Source organism: Lacerta agilis, chromosome 12 (genome assembly GCF_009819535.1).
Source record: "Lacerta agilis isolate rLacAgi1 chromosome 12, rLacAgi1.pri, whole genome shotgun sequence".
Classification (NCBI taxonomy): Eukaryota; Metazoa; Chordata; class Lepidosauria; order Squamata; family Lacertidae; genus Lacerta; species Lacerta agilis.
In genome coordinates, this window is record NC_046323.1 from 55590751 (window position 1) to 55613336 (window position 22586).

The 22586-nt window shown below is 50.5% G+C and overlaps 2 protein-coding genes across 3 annotated transcripts in view; both read left to right on the forward strand.

Annotated features, from left to right (window-relative positions):
* The window catches only part of LOC117056185 (zinc finger protein 208-like), a 231917-nt gene that overhangs the window by 122524 nt on the left and 86807 nt on the right, over positions 1-22586 (forward strand). The window lies entirely within an intron of this gene.
* FBXW5 (F-box and WD repeat domain containing 5) lies at positions 1532-19758 on the forward strand. 2 transcript variants are annotated; one of them, XM_033166372.1, is made up of 9 exons: positions 1532-1603; positions 3346-3556; positions 4389-4546; positions 5770-5944; positions 6760-6908; positions 7622-8123; positions 9078-9225; positions 10240-10452; positions 18251-19758. In XM_033166372.1, exons 2-9 carry the CDS (start codon positions 3373-3375, stop codon positions 18498-18500), a joined length of 1779 nt encoding a protein of 592 aa, XP_033022263.1. In that variant the 5' UTR covers positions 1532-1603; positions 3346-3372; the 3' UTR covers positions 18501-19758. The 2 variants fall into 2 exon arrangements, with proteins under 2 accessions (XP_033022263.1, XP_033022264.1); XM_033166373.1 differs by having other exon boundaries at positions 1573-1596.

Genomic DNA, 22586 nt, shown 5'->3' on the forward strand with positions numbered 1-22586 from the left:
TCTCCACGGGTAAAGTGCCTTTGGAAATGGAGGCTCCGTGGAGCTGACTATTTCTCTCCATGGCGATTTCCTTTCTTGTTGCATGAGGGATAAGGGATTTACTTCATTTCCCCTATTATAATTGACTTTGATATGACCAGGGTGGAACAAAGGTTTCGGTGGGAAATGGCAGAGTTACAGCTCAGGCTCAATTCTGAATCTGAACCAAGCTTTGGTTTGCACAGTGTAAATAACTCGGCATGTGCTCATTGGTGTACCAATGCCAGGATATTTGTGTTATCGGCAACTCTCTCTCCCTCTCTGGCCATGGTTAATTGCGCAATTATAACCTCTGCCCATATCTCTGTCTCATGGCCTTCTGACCTCACAATTCACAATCCTTAGCTCTAAAAACAAACAAACTTGTGCATGTCTTTTTTTAAAAAAGTATTGCAAGGACTTCTGCCGTTTTGTGGAAACATCCCATAAACACAAATAGTAACTGTTATGAGAAAAAACTGCTCCTTTTCCCTTATGGGGTACCCAAGAGCCCATATAGATTCCTTTTGTAGGTTCTCTCTCAGTAGGAGAAAATAACAGACCAACCTACCAGAGAATATTGAGAAGCAAAGCTGCTAGTAAGCCTGATTAACTGTTGCAACAGGGTGCTCCCCCACACGCAGGAGAGAGGAGGAGGACCCTGAGCCATGCGCACAAGCCCTTATATAGACATTTTAAATTGCCCGCCCTGGAGTGCAAGACCACCCCCAGAAACATCATACATACATCACAGAAAAGGTGGTCTACAACAGAAATCTGAGTGCGTTATTTTTTCCTCTTGTCTGCTAGGTTGCTTAATTGGATTCCCTGGGCATCCTGGCCACTCTTGTTACTGAATCCAGGTCACAGGTCACAGGCTCACACAATATTCCATAGCTGTCAACCTTCCTTTTTCTTCCATTGGGAAACAGCGCTGGAATCAGGGAATTTCCCGCAAAAAAGGGAAAGTTGACAGCTATGCCCTATTCATATATCTTAAATATGCCCTCAAGACAGGGTTTGTGAAAGAGGCAATGGGGAGATTTCCCATTTCCTTCGACCTTGCAGAGAAATAGTTGAGGCCATTTTGGGAGAGAGAAAATGGTTTCAGGACTTTTCTGTGGGTTTCAGATGTGTGGTTTACATATTTGTATGTGTTTGCTTGGTACATTTATGAACATCTATTATATATATTTATAAGACCTTAAAATTCTTATAACAGTAACATAATGACCAATACGTTTTAATAGGGACCCATCTTCACACGAATTCTCCCTCCCTCTCTCTCAATTAAACCAAAAACCCACATTTTTATTCTGCAATGCATAATATTCCGCCAGGAGGCGCAGTGGCCGAGCTCCCTCTTGTGGCCAAACAGCGAATTGCTCCCTGCGCTTTCTCCGGGCTCGTCTTCTCCCGCCGCGCCTGCGCAGGGAGAGCGGCGGACGAGGGGGAGAGAGAACCACAGAGAAAGGATGCCTAGAGGAGCTAAGCATAGAGCATGGAACGGAAGGCGGCTTCTGACGGTGGCGGCCAGAAGCGGAAGTGCCCTTCCGGAAATGATGTAGGAAGCAGCTGGTAGGAGGTCTGTTGTTGTGGGGGGGAAGGGTGGGGGGGGAGTCGCCTGGGATGCGGGGGGAGGGGATGCCTGGGGGGGGAGGGGTCCCCAAATAGATGGGAGGGGGAGGGGAGTCTGTATGGATGTGGGAGGGGGGACCAGTTTGGGGGGGTTGTGGGGCTCATGGGGGGGAGGGGGGCTGGGAACCAGAACAAACCAGGCAAAAGGCCCAAGAGGGGAGCCGTGAAGGGAAATGGGGAGAGTATCTCTATGGGGGGGGGCAGGAGGCAGTTTGGGCTGGTTTATTTATTTATTATTATTTATTTCCTAACATTTCTGCAACCACAATGCAGCAAAAACAAGATAAAACTGACAATAGGACCCACGGAGGGGAGGGTGGGAAGTCTGGAGATTCAGAGAAATCTTTAAATGTGGATATGTTGTTTTTCCCCCTTCTAATTTTACACTTTTAAAATCAAATACAAATTATTATTTTTTAAAAAAAAGATAAAACTGCAAAATAGAGGGGAAACCCACAACCCTACTTTTTAAAACACACCATTGTGAAAATAGTTACAGGTGGGTAGCCGTGCTGGTCTGCCATAGTCGAAACAAAATAGAAAATTCTTTCCAGTAGCACCTTAGAGACCAACTGAGTTTGTTCTTGGTATGAGCTTTCGTGTGCATGCACACTTCTTCAGGTATCTACTGGAAAAGAATAAGGTGCTACTGGAAATAATTTTCTATTTTGTTCCATTGTGAAAATACTAAAGCAGATGGCGATGGCCTTGATTTCCCAAGAATCTGGGATTTTTTATTTATTTATTTCCTAAGCAGGGATATTTTTTTTAGCAGATGGCACCTGCCTGGGCCCAAGGGGCAGGGAGTTCCAATGTGCCGGTGCTGCCACATTAAGCGACCAGGTTCTTGCCACATAAGACCTGTTCCGCAGGGCCGATTCTGCCACTTGAAGAGGGCCAGTGGGCGCCCGTAGACACACAATCTGCTAGGTAAATTGCTCCTGAGTTCTTAAGGGCTTTATATGCCCATAGTACCTTGAACTGGGCCCAGCAGCAAATCATGGGCCGGTGCACATCTCTGATCAGAGGTGTTACATGCTGACATGGCCTCACAAGGTTTGAAGCAGACAGAAGAGGGGGTTTCCCCCTACAAATTCCCAAGTTATTTCTCAACAAGCAGTGTCCGAAACCCCCATTGTTCTAGGTGCATTTTGCGAGAGTGAATTTCATTAGCGCAAGCAGTTTTTGAGCTCTGGTAGGGCGCCTAAGATTTGAGATAGATTAAAACTGCAGAGTGGGAGGAAAGGAGGACCCCAGCTACTCTGAAGACTGGAGAAGAGACCCTCTTAAGAATATTAGGGGGTGGGCAGGGGAAGGACTAGTCCATGTGAAAAATGAACATAAGATTTTAGCTGCTGTTCATTCATTTTCAGCTTTGTATTCTTGCCATAAAAAAGTGGGACATTCCATTGTTGCTCCCATAACCTCGGTTTAAGGTGCCATTTAGCTCCTAGCTTCCATATCTCAGTTTCTAACACTGGCAACAAGAAATTGTACAGATTGCTGCCTGAGTTTGCTTTCCTCCCCCCTCTCCTCTCGCGTCTCTCTCACTCTCCGATTGTAACCAGGGATTTGGACCCTGATTTCCAAGTTCCTAGTCCAAACACTACACCACACTCTCCGCTTCTTCTCCTACCGTTTTTGAGCATCCTTTGCCTATACCTGTCCCCCTTCCCCTTGGTCTTGCAGGGCGCTTGGCAGTGACAGGATGCCACGATGGACGGTGGGGTTCTCCCTGACAGCATCCTTTTTGAGATATTCCTGTACCTGGACTACTCGGACGTCCTCTCAGCGGGGCTCGTGTGCCGGCATTGGCATGCAGTGGCTCAGGATGAAGTCCTCTGGAAGGACCTTTTCTACAGATACTATCCAGTAGCCCGGGACGTCCCACGACACCCAGGTACGACCTCCCTTGCAGAGCAGGCAGCCTCAAAACCGGAAAAGAGTAAATGCTGTGCCCCTAATCTGTTGCCCCGTATTGGGGTCAGCTCGGTTTGGAGGTGCGGCTTATAGCTGAGGAATGAGGAAAGTTGGAAACATACTGGAGAGTGAATCTCAGACTCAAGGCAGAGAGAGGAAGCAAGGAATAACACTTGTAGATCTTCAGCTGGGATAGCTCAGCCTGTAGAGCAGACAACTCTTAATCTCAGGGTTGTGGGTTTGAGCCCCACGTTGGGCAAATGATTCCTGCATTGCAGGGGGTTGGACTAGATGACCCTCGGGGTCCCTTCCAACTCTACCATTCTGCAATAATCACAGCAGAAAGAGAGGCCAGCTGGGATAATGCAAGATAGTAGAAATGCTGCCTGAGTCTAGGTCTCTGGGTATTTATTGATTTCATTTATTTGTTTAGAGCATGTGTGCTGGGCACTGCTGCTGAAAAGGCTCCCGGAGCAGCATATATTCAGTACAAGCAAAACAAGACAGTAGCTGCACCTGCAGGCTTACAATCCACAAAACATAACAAGACCATGGCACACAAGGAAAGAGGGAGGGGAGGGAGAAGGAAAATCAAAACCTGGACCCCAGTTTCTGAACAGTTGCTCCCATGATGGCCAAATGCCGGCCCAGTTCTAGGACTGGAGGTGCCTGATGGAGAGGCAGCCTGATGCAATGGCTGCCACTTGAGGGAAAGGAGTCTTGGTGGAGGTGGTCTGGTAATCCCTTCAGACATTCAGCGAGGGGTGGTGGGTCCCGCTGCTGCCCTCATCCTCTTCCTCTTCCCTCTGCAGCCGCCACTTCCTGGTATGGCGAGTTCCAGCGGCTGTCCGACACCATCCCCTGCGTGGAAGTTCAGACGTTGGCGGAGCACAGCGACCAAGTTCTCCACCTCAGCTTCTCCCACAATGGCTACCTTCTGGCCTCCTGCTCCAAGGACTGTACTGTTAAGGTGAAGCAGGGCAGAGGGGGAACGAATCCTAACTATAACACAGTGTGTTTCAAGCATTTGGAGCTTTGCTCCGTAATCCTCACAGCAGCCTTGCAAGGTAGGTTGTCTGTTTTGATCCCCGCGTCGGTGACGGGAATGAGAGCAGAGAGACCCAGCTTGAGAGCCCCGCCTCAGCCCTGAAGAGAACAGGGTGATTTGGGCCCAGTCATCCTTTCTGCTTCACCTACCTCGCAGGGTTGTTCTGAGGATGGCATAAGCAGGCGAGGGAGCCTCATGTGCGCTGCCGAAACCTTCCTGGAGGAAAGGCGGGTATTGCTGTGGTTTGGAATGGATGTCCCTCTGGGTCCCTTCCTGCACTAGGGTTCTGTGAAAGGGCAGGGGGGGCATTCTAAGGCAGGACTGTGTGTCCTGTACTTTAAATACACACGTAACCTCTCAGGGTCATGAGTTTGAGTCCCATGTTGGGCAGAAGATTCCTGCATTGCGGGGGGTTTGTACTAGATGACCCCTGTGGTCTCTTCCAACTCTACAATCCTATGATTCAATGATTTCCCATAGAAACACTAAATTCTCCAACTCAAGACCAACATTCATGGTCTCTTTTATACAGTCAAATCTCGGTTGTCGAACATAATCAGTTCCAGGAGACGGTTCGACTTCCGAAACTTTTGACAACCAAGGCGCAGCTTCCCATTGGTTGCAAGAGCTTCTTGCACTCAAGCAGAAGCCGCATTGGACATTCGAGTTCCGAAAAATGTTTGAAAACCAGAGCATTTACTTTTGGGTTTTCGGCATTCGGGAGCCAAAAGGTTCGAAAACTGAGCCGTTCAAGAACCGAGGTTTGACTGTATTGCATTATTTCTGGAGTGGGTTTTGCTGATCGTGAGAGGGACAAAAATCTAAACCAGGGATTCCCAAACTTGGGTCTCCAGCTGTTGTCATCATCCCTGACAACTGGTCCTGCTATTTGGGATGATAGGAGTTGTAGTCCAACAACAGCTAGAGACCCAGGTGAAATTGTGTATCAGCGGGAAGTCAGGCTGAGACACAGTGGAACATTTCAGAGGAGAGACAAGCAGAAGATTGGGCCCTCAGCTCCTCAGAGGACATCTCCCATCCTCTTTCAAGTGTGTCTCCCCAGTGATAAGGACTAGTGACTTAGAGCTGCCCTTTGGCTGCCCAGCCACCTTGATGGGCCTCCCTTTCCTACTTTCTCTTGGCAGATCTGGAACAACGGCCTCCCTCTCTCCCTGCTCCACAGCACCAGCATGAAGAAGTACAACTGGAAGTACACCCAGTTCTCCCAGTTCAACGCAGACGATTCCCTCCTCCTCGTCTCCGGGGTCTTTGTGGGGCCCCGGACTACTTCCTCAGGCGAGATCGCTGTCATCGATCTGGGTAAAAAACAATGGGCTTTGCAGTTCCTCCCTTGTCACCCCACAAAGCTTAAGAATGCTCCAGGAATGAGCTTCCTGGAAGCTGCCTTCCTTTAGAAAAAGGCTGCTGCTGTCAAGGACCGGCTGGATGAGGAGGAACGGAGGGAGGTTACCTGCCAGAGAACCCCCTAGCGAAGCCACAGAGGGGGAGGCTCAGAGGTCGGGGAGTGGGGTGGTGGACTGGTCAGAGGGGGAAGGAGGGAAGGAATGGTTGAGTGCTGAAGAGGCAACAGGCTTTTGCAAGCAAGAGGTGCAGAAAGCAGTTCAGTTACAGGTGGGTAGCCGTGTTGGTCTGCCATAGTCAAAACAAAATCGAAAATTCTTTCTAGTAGCAGCAAACAGGAACAAACTCAGTTGGTCTCTAAGGTGCTACTAGAAAGAATTTTCGAGAAAGCAGTTCAGTCTCTGCAGAGGAAGCAAAGGTGGCAGAAGCAGCACAGGAACTGTCCGCTCCTCCTGTGCTGAGCTCCCCTCCCCGCTTGACTCCAGGGTCATGCAGGGCTTTGCATGTAGCAGAGCAAAGAGCACAGATTCCCCCCACCCCCGGCATAGTTTAAGGCTGCTTGGGAAACATCCGGCAGTGGAGGAAGAGACTTAGAGCGACAACAGTTTGATAGGGGTCGGTCCTACCTCGCAGGGTTGTTGTGAGGATGAGATGGGGAGGGGGAGAACCACGTGGCCACCTTGAGATCCTCGGAAGATAAAGGCAGTTTTTAAATGTCATAAATAAATTAAAAATGAAAGCCATATTAGGCTCTCCGCGTTTTCTCCTTCCAGAAAACTTTGCCCTCCTGTCCCGGGTTCGCAACAAGCCCTACGACGTGTTTGGCTGCTGGCTGAACGAGACCCACCTGATCTCTGGGAACCTGCACCGTATGGGGAACTACACCTCCTGCTCTGTGCTGTGGCTGAACAACGCTTTCCAGGTGGGGGGGGGGGCTGCCCACTAGGGCAGGGCGAGATATCGAGATATTGTCCAAAACAGTTTCGAAGTTCATATCATAATATTGGTTTCATAATTTCTGACCTGGCAATATATATCGCCAGTCATGGGGTGTGTGTGTCCTATGCAAAAATCACAATGTGGGGGAAACTGTGAAGCCAGCCAATGCCTCTCTGTAGCTCCATCCTTATTTCAGGCATCGTGATATATCAGTATATTGAAATGTTTAGCTGGTGATGCATCACAATGTAGAAAACCAAATATTGCCCAGCCGCACTTCCCGGGTGCCAGGGACTGTTGGCTTTTGCAGGGAAAGGGAAGCAGCTTCCGGCTTCCTCACCAGCCCTTTGTAGTGGGAATCCGAGTGCATGCTTTGATAGGCAGCAGAGAGATGCAAAAAACGAGTGCAGGGAAGGGCATTGTGGAGGGAATCTGCTTGCTCTGGCAATGGGAAGTGTGTTTGGGCAGGGAAAACTCAGCCTTGAGCAGGCCTGATGGAGAGGGGGCCCCCAGCTCTGAGAGCACGACTTAATTTCTATGTAAAGCTAAAGTGAGGAGCTGCCTGCATGGAAGCCTGTGTGGTTGACAGGTGTTTTGGGGCTCCCCTTTTGTGGTTTCCCCCGTGGCCAAGTAAAGCTCCCTTAAACGCCGCAGCAGAAGGAGACCCACAGCACCTCCCTCTTCTTGGGCTTGCAGGGCGTCGAGTCCGAGAACATGAACGTGGTGAAGAGGCTGTTCAAGATCCAGAACCTGAACGCCAGCAAGATCCGGATGGTGACCGTGGCAGACTGCAGCCGCTACGACCCTTCTGACCTCCTCCTGAACCATGGGGAGCACTTGGAGGGGGGCACCGGGGGGCCCCGCCAGACCCTCAACCTCTGCAGTGACAGTGAGGAGGAGGAAGAGCAGGGGGAGGAGGAGCAGCAGGCCAAGCAGAAGGCAGCGCCAGAACCGGGCTCCTCGGGGGCAGAGAACCAGGCGGGCGCTGGCAGTGGGCTGGGCCGCTTCCTGACGGACATCATGGAGGGGCGAGTCCGGCCGGTCATGACGGAGCTACAGATGGAGGCCAAAGTCGCCCAGCTCCTGGCGCAGAACAGGACGAAGCCCCCCGAGCCCAACCTGCTGTCCACAGAGGGGAGCTCTAAGAAATACTTGATCTTCACCACTGGCTGCCTCGCCTTCTCCCCACACCAGATTGGTAAGGGGGGGTGTTTGTGGGGGGCTCAGGCAGCTATTGGGCAGCGTGAAAAACAGCCTGGAAACAACTGCTAGCTGTGATAGCTAAGGGGAACCTCGAAAGTTTCAGGGCTGCCTCTCTCCTACATTGGCTCCCAGTGCGTTTCCGAGCACAATTCAAAGTGTTGGTGCTGACCTTGAAAGCCCTAAACAGCCTAAAATGCCCAGTAGACCTGAAGGAGCATCTCCACCCCCGTCATTCAGCCCAGACACCGAAGTCCAGCTCCGAGAGCCTTCTGGCGGTTCCCTCCCTGCGAGAAGCGAGGTTACAGGGAACCAGGCAGAGGGCCTTCTCGGTGGTGGCACCTGCCCTGTGGAATGCCCTCCCATTAGATGTCAAGGAAATCAACAACTATCTGATTTTGAGAAGATATCTGAAGGCAGCCCTCTTTAGGGGCGTTTTTAAGGATTGATGTTTTATCTTGTTTTTAATATTCTGTTGGGAGCCACCCAGGGTGGCTGGGGAAACCCAACCAGATGGGCGGGATGTAAATAATAAATTATTATTATTACATTATTATATTATTATTAGATTCTGGGGAGAAAGAGGGAGGGCGGCCGTCATTTTCATACCCCCCGCCTTCTGAAAGCAGGACCTTCTGGTCTGACCCCAGGCACTGAAGACTGTCCGAGACACACTGATGTAAAAAATGGAGATCCGGGTGTCGGTTTTTTATTTTGGTAACATTTCCATGGAATCTTAGGAGTTGGAAGGGACCCTGAGGGTCATCCAGTCCAACCCCCTGCAAAGCAGGAATCTCATGTGAAGCCTCATTGACGATGGCCACCCAACCTCTGCATAAAAGCCTCCAAGGAAGGAGAGTCCACTACCTTCGGGGGGGGGGGCGTTCCACTGTTGAACAGCTCTTGGCCTCAGAAAGTCCTTCCTGATCTTCTTGGCTCTGTGCTCCCCCAGGGATTAAGCAGATCTCACCTCACCAGATGACAACCGCAGGCCCCGTCCTTGGAGAGGAGAGAAACTCGGACAAGTTCTTTGATTCGCTCGACCACGTCATTGATTTCCAGGGGCATATTATCGGCATGGGCCTCTCCCCTGACCACAGGTAAGGAGGCGGCGGGGGGGGGGGGAGGCTGCCAACCATGTGGAAGGAGGAGGAAGGGGGAAATCTCGTCTGAAGGGTAGGAGGCAGCAGGCTTCTTTTGCAGGCAGAAATTCCCCCATTGTCTTCCCCGGAAGCTCCAGGTAAAGGAGGGTTGGGTGGCAGGGATGAGAAAGCCTCTTTGCCTGAGGCTGTGGGGTGGATATGGACCCTTAGCTCTTGCAGAAGGACCCCCCCCCATTTTTCTCCCCCGTGGTATCTGGGAAAGACCCTGCCTTGTTTGACACCCTGGAGAATCTGCTCTTGGGAAGTTTAAAAAGGAAAATCCACTCATCCTTTAAACGGTTGGGAGATTCGGGACAGATCAAAGGAGGTCCTTCTTCACACATCGCCTAGTGAACCTGTGGAACTCCCTCCCACAGGAAGCGGGGATTCCCACCCGCTTGGTTGGCTTCAAGAGAGGATTAGGCCAATGCGTGGAAGGGGTGAGGGCTCTTGGTGGCTCCTAGCCAGGGTGGCTCTGCTCTGTCTCCACGGTTGGAGGCAGCCGTGCTTCTGAAGACCAGATCCTGGAAACCCCAGGAGGGGAGAGGGCTGCTCTTGTGCCTGGATCCTGGGGCATCTGGTTGGCCACTGTGAGAACAGGATGCTGGACTAGATTGGGCCCCTTTGGCCTGATCCTGCAGGCTCTTCCTACATCTCTTAGTCATGGAAGGCGATCTGCTGGAGAGTAGCTTGCCAGAAAAGACAGCACAGTCTCCAAGGACAAGAACTTTGCAGAGTCTCCCTTGCCACTGCCTGTGCTGGTGACAGTCCTGAGCTTTAGCTGTTCTTGGCTGAATGGATGAAGCTGCCTTATCTCGGGGGTCCATCTAGCCTAGTAGCGCCTGCCCCGTTTGGCAGCCGCACCTCTTCAGGATTGGGGGTAGAGAAAGGTCTTCTTCCCCCTTAACTGCTCCCTTTCCTGGGGTGGGTGGGTGTGGAGCCCCAGTGAACCACCCTCTTCCTCGCCTGCAGGTACTTGTACGTGAACAGCCGGGCCTGGCCCCAGGACTCTGTCATTTCCGACCCTTTGCACCCGCCCCCCATCGCCGAGGAGATCGACCTGCACGTGGTGGACCTCAAGACCATGACGGAGGCCCGGGGACCCCTGCGAGGCCACCGGGCACACACTCCCAGCAACGACTTCTTCTTCATCTTCTTGGATGTCAGCAGAGACTTGGTGGCCAGGTGAGCTGCTGCGGGAGGAGGAGGAGGAGGAGCTGGTCAGAGTCCTTTGGTCTCCAGGGTGGGGGTGGGGGTGGGGGCGAGCTGCGCTTCCCTGCTGTTTCAGCCTTTCCCTCTGCCGCCCTCCCCTCAGCCTGAATGCCCTGCAAGCCTTTGCGAGAAGCAGCCGTGGGGAAGTCCAGCCTGACGCCTGAGCCCCCGGCCTGGTGGACCTGCCTTGCTGAAAGTGACTTGCCTTTGGGCTGACCCTCAATGCAGCTACAGAGCTCGTCTCAACAGCTTGTGTGGATTCCTTAAAGCAGGCATGTCCAACAGGTAAATCGTGATCTACCAGTAGATCACTGGACGTCTGCGGTAGATCACTGGTAGATCACTGGCTCCCCCCAAAGAAGCTGAACAACTGTGGCTTCCCTAAAATAAGCTCAACATTTTACCTCCTCCCTGAAAAAATGGGCCTTCATCCCTCCTTAAAAAAAGCTCAACAACTTTGACCTGAACCTGGTAGATCATTGCCAGTTTTTAACTCTGTGAGTAGATTGCAGTCTCTTGGGAGTAAAGAAAGAATTGTTGGATTTAGTCCTCATAATCACAATATGTTGAGGCTGAGAACACCAATAACTGAAAGGGCCGTCTCTTCTCTTCTCTTCTCTTCTCTTCTCTTGAGCAAAGGAGGGAAGGAGCTTTCCTGCAATCCGGGACAGATACTTGTATAAATTAATTTGGGCTATTGATTGATTGATTGATTGATTGATTGCATGATTTATTGCCTTCCCTTCACTGCAAGATCCCAGAGCAGGGTACAGCATTATACTGGAGTAGGAAAATAATGCCAAGTTATTTTTCCTCTGGCAACCAATTCCCCACTTTCGTTTTAGATAGTATATGAGTAAAGGTAAAGGTAAAGGGACCCCTGACCATTACGTCCAGTTGCGGACGACTCTGGGGTTGTGGTGCTCATCTCGCTTCACTGGCCAAGGGAGCCGGCGTACAGCTTCCAGGTCATGTGGCCAGCATGACTAAGCCGCTTCTGGCGAACCAGAGCAGCACACGGAAACGCCGTTTACCTTCCCGCCGGAGCGGTACCTATTTGACGTGCTTTTGAACTGCTAGGTTGGCAGGAGCAGGGACCGAGCAACGGGAGCTCACCCCGTCGCAGGGATTTGAACCGCCGACCTTCTGATTGACAAGCCCTAGGCTCTGTGGTTTAGAGCACACCAGTATGAGTAGACCAGTCTAAAAAGCCCAGGACACAAATATTCACGGCCCTCCAGTGGCTCTGGTGGCTCATTTACAAGAAGTCAGGTACAGTCGTACCTTGATTGATGAACACCTTGCGAGTCAAGTGTTTGGCTCCCGAATGCCGCAAGCCTGGAAGTGAGTGTTCCAGTTTGCAAACTATTTTTGGAAGCCAAACGTCCAGCGGGGCTTCCACAGCTTCTGATGGGCTGCAGGAGCTTCCTGAAGCCTATCGGAAGCCACGCTTTGTTTTCCAAACGTTTTGAAAGTCGAACAGACTTCCAGAATGGATTCCATTCAACTTCCAAACTATGACTGTATTTAGCATTAATTATGGAAGTGTATACTTCATTCTGAAAAGACAAAGCTTCCTGATGTATATTTTGCTCTAGGAGTCTTAGTTTTGTCAGAATCGAGTATACAATTGCAGTTGTCGTTCAGTCGTGTCCGACTCTTTGTGACCCCATGGACCAGAGCTTGAATAACTCAGGGAAGCTATGAGCTGTGCCGTGCAGGGGCACCCAAGATGGACAGGTCATAGTGGGGAGTTTTGACTAAACGTGATCCACCTGGAGCAGGAACTGGCAAGCTACTCCAGTACCCCTGCCAAGAAAACTCCATGGACAAAGACAACAGGCATACAATTGCAGAATTAATCCTAAATACCTCTGGTCACTGAGCCTTCATAGCCACTAGAAGGCTGTGTAATATTATGTCCCGGGCTTTTTAGACTCATCTAAAAATGTACTATCTGAAACTGTTTTGAATAGTGTTGATATTGGGTCATAAAACTTTGACCCAAGTAGTGCTGCTGGCCGGCACTGCAATCAATCACCTTTACGATCGTCCCCGACATCAATGGCGCCCAGGCACACTTCTGCTGCGCCCTGAGCGTTCTTCCGTTCAGCAGAGTTTAGCAGAGTTGAATCGCAGCGACGAATGGCTTGTTGAGGTCTGCTCCGTGGCGTCGTGAAATAACTTGACAGACGCCAGTGCTACTAAACTAAACTAGGCTTTATTTAGTAGCACACACACACAAGTCCTACAGACTTGAGCTGCATGCTTGCAGCAAACTAACAAACTCACATCTAGCAGTAACGATACACGAACACAGAATGAGGCGAAGGGGAAAGTGAAACCAAACCTCCCCTTCTTCTAGACAAAGGAAAGTGCCCGTATCACAGTGGGCAAGGCTAAACTCCCAGGATCAGAACGCCTCTTGCATCATTAACTCTATGATGCCCAGAAAACCTGACACCCCCTCTCGTTCGCAATCCTGGGTAGACATACATGCATTTCATTCAACATTTAACCCATCACAGAAACCTTCGTGTTTCTGGAAACTCAAGGGCTTTGTGAATCCATCGGCAAGATTCATTTCGCTAGGACAGTATCTCAGCTTGACCACATTTGTCCTAACGCTCTCATGCACATTTTTGAACCGAATATCCAGGTGTTTGGTTCGTGCGTTGAATTGGCCGGATTCAGCCAGCTTTAGGCATGGCTGGTTATCCTCCCATATGGTGATGGGTAGGTAACACTTCTCACAGACTTCTTGCACTAGGCACCTGTAGAATTCAAGCTCTCGACACATTTCTGAAAGAACACTGAACTCTGCCTCAGTTGACGATAGAGCAATTAAACTCTGCTTTTTGGATCTCCAGCCAATTACAGAACCTCCAAATTTTACCACTATTCCAGAAATTGACTTTCTGTCTGAGCCGCAAGCCCAATCAGCATCCACCCAACATTGAAGCTGTTCATCACCTTGGGCTGTCAGTGTGAGGCTAAACTCTTTGGTCTCTTGCAAATATCTAAGAACTCTTTTGACCCCATTCCATGCCGTCACACTGGGCTTTGCTGCCTCTTGGCTCAGCAGATTAACTGCAAATGCAATATCGGGCCTGCTCCACTGCGAGAGATAGAGCAAGCTTCCCAGAGCAGATTGATATACCTCTTGGTTCTCAAATTCTCTTTTTTCAACAGACTGGTTATCAGTTACAAAACTCGTCTCCATTGGTGTCCTTGCACCTTTGCAGTCTGCCATATTGAATTTCCTGAGTAACTGATCAATCTTTGCACTCTGGTTCAACACAAAACTGCCATCTTGGTCTCTGTGAATCTGAACCCCTAGATACATGTTCACAGGACCCAACTCCTTGAGTTTGAAGTGCTGCCTCAGCTTACTTGCAAACTCCTGCACCTGTTTGTTTGTGTTGGCCACTAGAACAATGTCGTCGACAAAGATCAGGGCCAATTCTTGTTGCTGACCTGTCCCTTTTATGTACAAACAGTTGTCCGCATGGCTTTTCCTAAAGCCTAGCTTCTCCAGCGCTTGGTCGAGACACTGATTCCAGTTTCTCGCGGACTGTTTGAGACCATAAATGGAGCGGTGTAGCCTCCATACCAGACCTGGCCTGTCGCCCTCAAAACCCGGAGGAGGTAGCATATAGATTTCCTCCTGCAGCGGTGCGTTTAAGTAGGCGACATCAATGTCAAAATGAGCAGCTTCTGCGCCTCTCTGCGCTGCTACAGCAAGAAGCAATCTCATTGTTTCACTACGGGACGTGGGTGCATAGACTTGTGAGTAATGCACTCCTGGCCTCTGACTGAAACCTCTTGCCACCAATCTAGCCTTATATTGTGGCTCTCCACTTGCAGTGGGTTTCAATCTATAGACCCAGCGACAGCTCACAGCTTGCTGTCCAGCTGGCAGAGTTGTCAGCGTGAAAACTCCAAGAGATTTCATGGCACTAAGTTCTTTCTCCATTGCTTGTTGCCACTTGCTGGATTCTGCCTGAGGTAATCTCTGCACCTCAGCGAAACTTTCCGGTTCGCAGTGAGCAAAACCGGCCCAAACATTTGTGGCTTGGAACCTGTCAGGAGGTTTCCCCTTTGTAGTGCGCTTGGAACGCCGTGGCACCACCGGTGACTCGCCCCCTGACCCAGACGTGCTAGACTCAGCCTGGGAGTCCCTGGCGTCTGGTGAACCACCAAGCGACCTACTGCGCTTGCTATGTCCCCCTGGACTAGGCTTCCCAGTTGGGGACCTTGGAGACCTACCTCGCTTGCCTCTCCTAGCTACTTCTGGAGATGTGGGTGCACTCCTTGGTTCTGTCTTCACCTGTCTCTTTGGGATTGCCCCCTCTGACACTGCACCCTGGTCGTGTTCGGGAATGCGGCCCGAAACACCAGCAGGTTGACCACCTTCTGCACCACTGGCAGGTGTAACTGGCTGATCTTCATAGTCAAGATCGCTGAACGGATCTGTGAGCACCTCAGGATTTCCGTGAATCCTTTTCCAGCCTTGCTGCTCACAAAACTCAGCGCTCCTGCTGATTATGACTCGTGAACGATCGCCATTTGGGAAAGCAAATCTCCAGGCTTTCGAACCTGTCTCGTAGCCACAGAAAATCAACTTTTGTGATCTTGGACTGCCCTTTCTACGTAAATGTCTGGGGATAAGAACCCAAGCTTCTGCCCCGAAGGTCCGAAAATAGTGGACCTTGGGTTTCTTTCCATAGAGTAGAAAATAGGGCGTGGTCCCTATCACGGAACTATATGTCCTGTTAAGAGTGTGGCAGACAGTTCTCCAGGCTTCAGCCCAATAGCATCTTGGCAAGCCTGAATCAAACAAGAGAGCATCTACTGCCTCCTGCATTGTTCTATTCCGCCTCTCAGAAACACCATTCTCTTGAGGAGAATAAGGAGCAGTTTTTCTATGCTTGATACCTTTGGCACGAAAGAAATCCTGCAGCTTAGATGCAGTAAATTCTGTGCCTCGGTCTGTCTGAAACGCTTTCACGCGGGTTCCAAACTCCACCTCTACTGCTTTCACCCATTCTATAATCTCCTTCGCTGTTTGCCCCTTGTCTTTGAGCGTGAAAATCCATCCTGCTCGACTAAAATCATCAGTGAGACAAAGAACATAACGAGAATTACCCATGCTTGGCACCCCCATCGGACCACAGAGATCCGCATGCACAAGCTCGAAAGCTTGCTTGGTCACCCTATCAGATGATGGGTAGCTGCAAGAATGCACTTTGGCTCTTTTACAAGCTCTACAGTCTAGAAACTTGGAGCACTCCTTCATTTTACAACCATCAGTGCACTCTACCTGCTTGCGCACGTATTTCCAATTCACGTGCGAGAATCTGCGGTGCCATAAATGCAAACACTGATCATGCGTGGGTAAGTTGGCATACTGAGCTTGAGTCTCCTCAGAGATGCCATTACTTGTTCCAGTACCCTGCGCCCTCTCTGTGGCGCTGTTGTCAGTTTCCAGCATATACACCCCATCATGGCCTTTCACCTGGACCAATTGTTTCCCATCTTTGGAGATGGTGCATACCTGGTTCCCAAAACTGACCAGATAACCTGCATTGTCTAAAGCTGAAACAGAAAGTAAACCAAATTTCATACCATCTAAAACATACACATCAATATCATCATTAAGACAAGGCATGAACATAACACCAGTTTTGGTAACAGGTCTTGTGGTTGAATCAGCCAGAGTGACTGCAGTTGCATCTTGGATCGGCCTGCAGTTCCGCAACTGGCTGCTAGGTGGCGCTAGATGTCTCCCCGCACCACTGTCTATTAACCAACGCAGCTTGGGGGTAGCAACTGTCTTTCCAACCAAGGCATATGCAGCTGCTTTGCAGTGGGCTCCAGCCCCTCCTCTGCTTGCTCTGGAAGGTCCTCTTCTCCCACGACGTGGTCTTCCTTTCATCTCCCGGTTGCCATGGAAACCATCTTTGAAGTCAGCCTGATCGCAGTCTGCCTGAAGATGGTTATCAGAATTGCATAGATAACAGCGCTTAGCTGCAAAAGCTTTAACAGAGCTCTCAGCGTTTTCTCCACTCCTGGGCTTAGGCAAAAAGCAACCCCCCTTAACAGCTTTCCCTTTCTCTCTCTGCCTCCGGTCCTGTTCGTCCTGCAGCCTCCCAGTAACATAGTCCAGATTCAACTGGCTTGCAGGCATGGACTCCAGCGTTAGGGAAAGAGTCTCATAACTGGGGTCTAGTGAGCTCAAAAGGATATAGACCTTTTGTTCCTCTGAAAAAGGAACATTCAGCTGTCTCAACTTGTTGAAGAGTGCCAGCATTTTGGCCACATGTTGACGCACACAGCCTCCTTCTTGCAAACGTAACTCAAACAGCTGTCTAGTTGTATGAAGTTTGGCACCAGCTGACGTTCTTTGAAACACACGCTTAAGACACTCCCAAATTTGGTGGGCATTAGTGGCAGCGTCTATGTGCACCATCAGCTCTTCCTCTATGCCCATGACTATGTGAGCAGTAGCCCTCTGGTCTTTCTTAAGTGCTGCAGCAGCTTCAGCAGCAGGGGCTTGAACTGGTGGGCTCTGAGTACAAGTCCAAAGATCTTTAGCAATCAGAAATATCTCCATTTTCTTGGCCCAATCTTGCCAATTTCTCCCATCCAACCTTGGAAAGGGTGGCACGAAACTCTCATGGGACTGCGCCATCTCCCCCCTGGGGCTTGAGGTAACTCACGTGGCTGCAAACTCAGCACTCGCCTCTCAGCTCCCAGCTCCGGAAAACGGCTTCTCTTCACCAGCGAGGTTTCCCTGCTTTGTGCCTCAAAAGCATGGCACAAAACAGTCCTCCAGCTGGGCTATCGGCTGCCGGCCCCGCAGACATGCAGACCTCCCGTCCTGGCAATCAATCTCCTCAGGACGCCTCGCCATCAAAGCGTAGCTTCTTGGCAATAAAGCAATTAAGCCATTAAGCCATAACCTGTTTTGAATAGTGTTGATATTGGGTCATAAAACTTTGACCCAAGTAGTGCTGCTGGCCGGCACTGCAATCAATCACCTTTACGATCGTCCCCGACATCAATGGCGCCCAGGCACACTTCTGCTGCGCCCTGAGCGTTCTTCCGTTCAGCAGAGTTTAGCAGAGTTGAATCGCAGCGACGAATGGCTTGTTGAGGTCTGCTCCGTGGCGTCGTGAAATAACTTGACAGACGCCAGTGCTACTAAACTAAACTAGGCTTTATTTAGTAGCACACACACACAAGTCCTACAGACTTGAGCTGCATGCTTGCAGCAAACTAACAAACTCACATCTAGCAGTAACGATACACGAACACAGAATGAGGCGAAGGGGAAAGTGAAACCAAACCTCCCCTTCTTCTAGACAAAGGAAAGTGCCCGTATCACAGTGGGCAAGGCTAAACTCCCAGGATCAGAACGCCTCTTGCATCATTAACTCTATGATGCCCAGAAAACCTGACAGAAACCCAAGGGGTGCATTGGTTGCCAGTTGTGAAAAATATGGGCATTATTTTCAGCTCCCCTACCCCACTATTAAAAACAATTTAAAAACACCTTGCAACCATTAAAACAAGGTGGATCCCCGTCACAAGCAAGATGGACCTGCCCCTGTAGTAAAAGGCCATTTGCCAGACCTGGTACCAGCCACTTATTAATACTGAGGACTAGAATCTTGATGATTTCTGCAGCCGCTCGGCAGCGACAGCCTCTGCAGCAGAAGGCGAGTCCCTGCTTTGTTACGACCGTTCTCTCTCGTATCCCTTGCAGCGGGGCAGAGGACCACCACGGCTACGTCTGGGACCGGCACTACGGGATCTGCTTGGCCAAGCTGCAGCACAGCGACGTGGTCAACTCGGTGGCCTTCAGCCCCGTGGAACAGGAACTCTTGCTGACAGCCAGCGACGACGGGGCCATCAAAGTGTGGCGCTCCCCCCGCACCGTGAGGCTCCTTCAGGCCGAGAAGCCGCGGCGGCCACAGAAGCTCCCCTTCTCTTGGGCCATGAACCGGAGGAGGTGAACTGAACCGTCGTGGCCCTGCAACCTGCAAGGTCACTGTGTCTGCTTGCTGCGGCTGGGCTCCCTCGCGAAAAACCCTGCCGTAGACAGAAAGCCAGGCCCAGTGGCCGTGGGTGAGACCAGAAGGGGGTTCTTGAGTTTTCGGGGTGGGGTTTGCTGGCTAAGAGGGGAAACCCGTTCCGCTTCCTTTTAACAGGCTTCACCGCATAGGAATATGCAGTGGCATAGCAATGGGGGGGGGGCACAGGGGAAGTTGCCCCGGGCACAAAATGGTTAGGGGGTGCAGATATTGACACCCAGGGCTGCCTCAGCACAGCTGTGTGCTTCTGCCACTGGGGTCCATTCAAAATGGCTTCTTCATGAGAACCAGGAAGTGACTTCTCCAGACACCAGAATGACTCTTTTCTTATCTCTCTGGCTGCCATCTCCTGGGTGATGCAGGTGCCATTAGGCAGTTGAATGCACATGTGGACTCCATTTGTTTCCCTCCCACCAACTCACCACCCTCCGCACAGCCCCGGGCACTGGCAACCCACGCTATGGCACTGCTTCTCAGTTAAGGCAACTATGGCAGAGCCCTGGGGAAATCGCAAGACGGCACAGTATTAACATGTCGCACCAGAAGCCTCCAAGCCCCTCTCTCTCCTGCCACCCACACACTGATCTCCTTCTGTTTCCACAGTGCTCCTGTTCTACAGCCGATCATGAAATAGTGCCCTGGCCAAGCCCCTCCTGCTCCTCTCTAGGTAGATTGAAAAACACATTTAACTTATTATTTTCCCTGGGCACCTGGACCCTACGATCTGGCAGGAATCAGTCTGCGGGGAAGCCTCGCACTCCAGAGAGTCCAGGGCGATCAGGGTCTCTGGTTCTGCCCAGTAAGCCAATCGGAAACATGCCTTGGGCTGTTGCTGGGCTGAGTCGCCACCTGCTCCTCTTTCCCTCCCAGTTACAGAGTTTTTGCAACCAGGGCGGCCCTCACCCTGGTTTGAGCATCCTGATTGCAGAAGCTCTTTGCTTTTGTCCAGAGCACTCCCAAACACCCACTTTGCCTTTACATGGAGGCCAAGAGGGGAAAAGAGAGTTGCTGAGTGGGGGGGGGGGGAGCACAGTGCCAAATTTGGAGGTAATTTGAGGATTAGATTTTCCTTTTTCATAGCTGCCAAGTCCCTGCTTGCAAGTCGGATGTGTTCTCTAGGTGCCCCATCTGGCTTCCTTTCACCACTTGAAAGCTTGCATGGAAACAGAGCAGCCTCTCCCCAGACGCCTCTCCTGGGTGTACCTTTGGGGCACTTCCCCACTTCCTGCACCATCCATGGAAACGTGGGGCTTCTGTTTCCAAAGTTGTAGCAAGACAGGGCTGCTGAGCCAATAGCAGAGATCAATGGACCCATTTAGAAATAGATTTCAGAAGCTTGGAGGGCAGGGGACAGCGGGTCAGCTATAAAGGGAGAATAGAAATAAAGGCTGGTTGGTTGGTTCTCGTAAGTCCTTCTGAAGAACAGGGCGGGAGAGAGAGACTGGCAGATATTGGTCCAGTACTGTACTAATTGCAGGGTTTGGCTCTCCTTTTAAGAATGTGGCAAAGACTTTCCCATGACGTTGCTAGAGGATGCACTTTGAAAAACCCACACGAAGGTTTTGCATGGATCAAAGAATCGGAAATCTGGCACAATTACAAGCAATGGCAGAGACTGTTCCCGCTCGATACTTGGATCCAGGTTTTTCTTCCCCCCTAGAGAAAGAGGTGGTGGAACTTGCTGAGCACCCACCCAAAGCTGTTGCGCCCCAGACGCCGTGACGCCCCCCGGCACACAGCCCCAAGAGCTGGCGGAACGCACCAATGAGGTGCTGGAACTCCGTTCCGGTGAAGAAAAAGCCCTGCTTAGAACCATAGAATTGTTGAGTTGGAAGGAACCCCAAGGCTCATCTGGCCCAACCTCCTGCAATGCAGGAATTCTGTGAAGAATGTTTTAATGTGGGGTGTATATGAAATATGAAAGAAGAATCTCAAACAGCAACAAAGGCCCCATTCAGTTTTTTAAAAGAACAGTTTAAGCAGTAGAAGCCGGGAGGTGTAGATTGGCTGAAGGTACAGAGATCATAGAATTGTAAAGGGACCAAAAGGGACCATCTAGTCCAACCCCCTGCTCAGCAGGTGCAAGGCTAGCGGGAGGGAGGGGTAGTTGCAGATGGCAAGAGGGCGGGCGGGTCTCCTCCGCCCCCCCTCTCTCTCCTGCTGACCTCCTTGCCACAAACAGCAGTCTCTTGCTTCCTGGAACCCAATGGGCTCTGACCAGATGCGATTTTGGCTTTAGGTGTGATCTTTGAAACACAACCCCCTGTGTCAGTTGTGGGCCTAATGTAGAAATAAATATCTAGCAGTAAGAGCGGATCAACCGTGGGATGGAGAGTGGTGGACTCTCCTTCCTTCCTTGGAGGTTGGATGGCCATCTGTCGTAGATGCTTGGATTGAGATTCCTGCATTGCAGGGGGGTGGACCCAATGATCCTCAGGGTTTCTTCCAACTCGGCAAATTCCATGATTCTTTCCAAAAAAAGGGTGCATGTTCAGTTTAAGGGTTCAGGGTGAGAGTGAATTTTAAGCAGCGGCTAAATACAACCTATCAGCACTTAAGAATACATAAAAACCCCACATCTTTTTTGAGCAAGTTCTGCCTGTCTTTGCAGTAGTCCTTATGTGTGAATAAAAGAAGGAAATGGCAAAGTGGAAGTCTGAGATTGCAGCTTTCCGAGAATGCAGGTGCATGTCATAACTGAGGGCAATTGCAGCGGTTTTTGCATCCTGAAGTTTAAAGTTGTGGGGTGACTTTCTCAGAGGGTTTGTGCTGTGAACCAGATGATATTGTTGACATGGCTTGTTTTCATATTCTGGGAACACTTCTCAGGATTATGTCGCCCCTCTCCTTAAACAATGATTAAGCAGCCACAAAAGTCTTTACGTTAGGAAACATTCCATTGCCTGGAACGCACCAGAGGTTTTTATTCATTTGTTTAGGAGCACATATAAACAGTTTGCAAACCGGACTTCATCCAAATGCTCCATCTCTTCCTCCACTCTAGAACCAAAACCAGAACCAGTTTCAATCCATGTGCAAACACTGAAGGTTCACGGCATCATTCTGTATTTTGGTGCTAAGGCTGGAGTCCTTGATGCAGTCACCTTGGAGTAACCACCACAGAACTTAGTGGAACTTACTTCTGAGTAGGCAAGGATAGACTTGCCCTGTTAAAAATAACAACAAAAATGGGGTTTGCAGAAGAATTGCACTCGGCTTGCACTGTGGGTCTTGAAACTTTGCCTTCGATGAAATTGGGACAAGTTTCGTGGCAGGCAAAGCAGGCCCCTCTGTACCAAACTTGTGTGTGCTGGAGGCCCTCAGCTCTGCCTCCCATGAGCTGCCCTGCCTCCCCCCAAAGTCCAGCGATCGCTGGTGCCTCGCTGCACTTGTCCACATAAATCACAGTCTCACAGAATTGTAGAGTTAGAAGGGACCACGGGGGTCATCTAGTCCAACCCCCCCGCAATGCAGGAATCCTTTGCCCAAAGTGGGACTCAAACCCACAACCCTGAGATTAAGAGTCTCCTGCTTTGTCAGCTGAGCTACATTCCCTGACTGGGAATCGAACCTGGGCCGTGGCAGTGAGAGCGCTGAATCCTAACCACTAGGCCACCTGCAGGTGATGGTCTCTGCCTGCGGGGGAAGCAGATACTCTCGCCCAATCGGTCCCCTCACCTCCCTCTCCCTCCAGGCTGGAACAGGGGGCAGGTGCTGAGATGATTTACAGCGGGAATCGAGCCTCCCTCCCTGAGTTTGTGTTCGCTATCAAGTCTCAGGAGATCTGGGACAGGTATATAAAGGGGAAAGCGGCTTGCAGCTGCACGAACACTGCAAGCTCAGCCTGGGTTGTGGGTGCTTTTTAAAGAAGATTAACTGAGCACAACAGAGACACCAGAGTACCAAGAATAAAAGGCTCTATATTACATCAAGGAAAAAATTACACCAATTAAGTGTTACTTATCCCAAATTCCTTGAGAGACTTGTGGAAGAGACAAAAGTAGATTT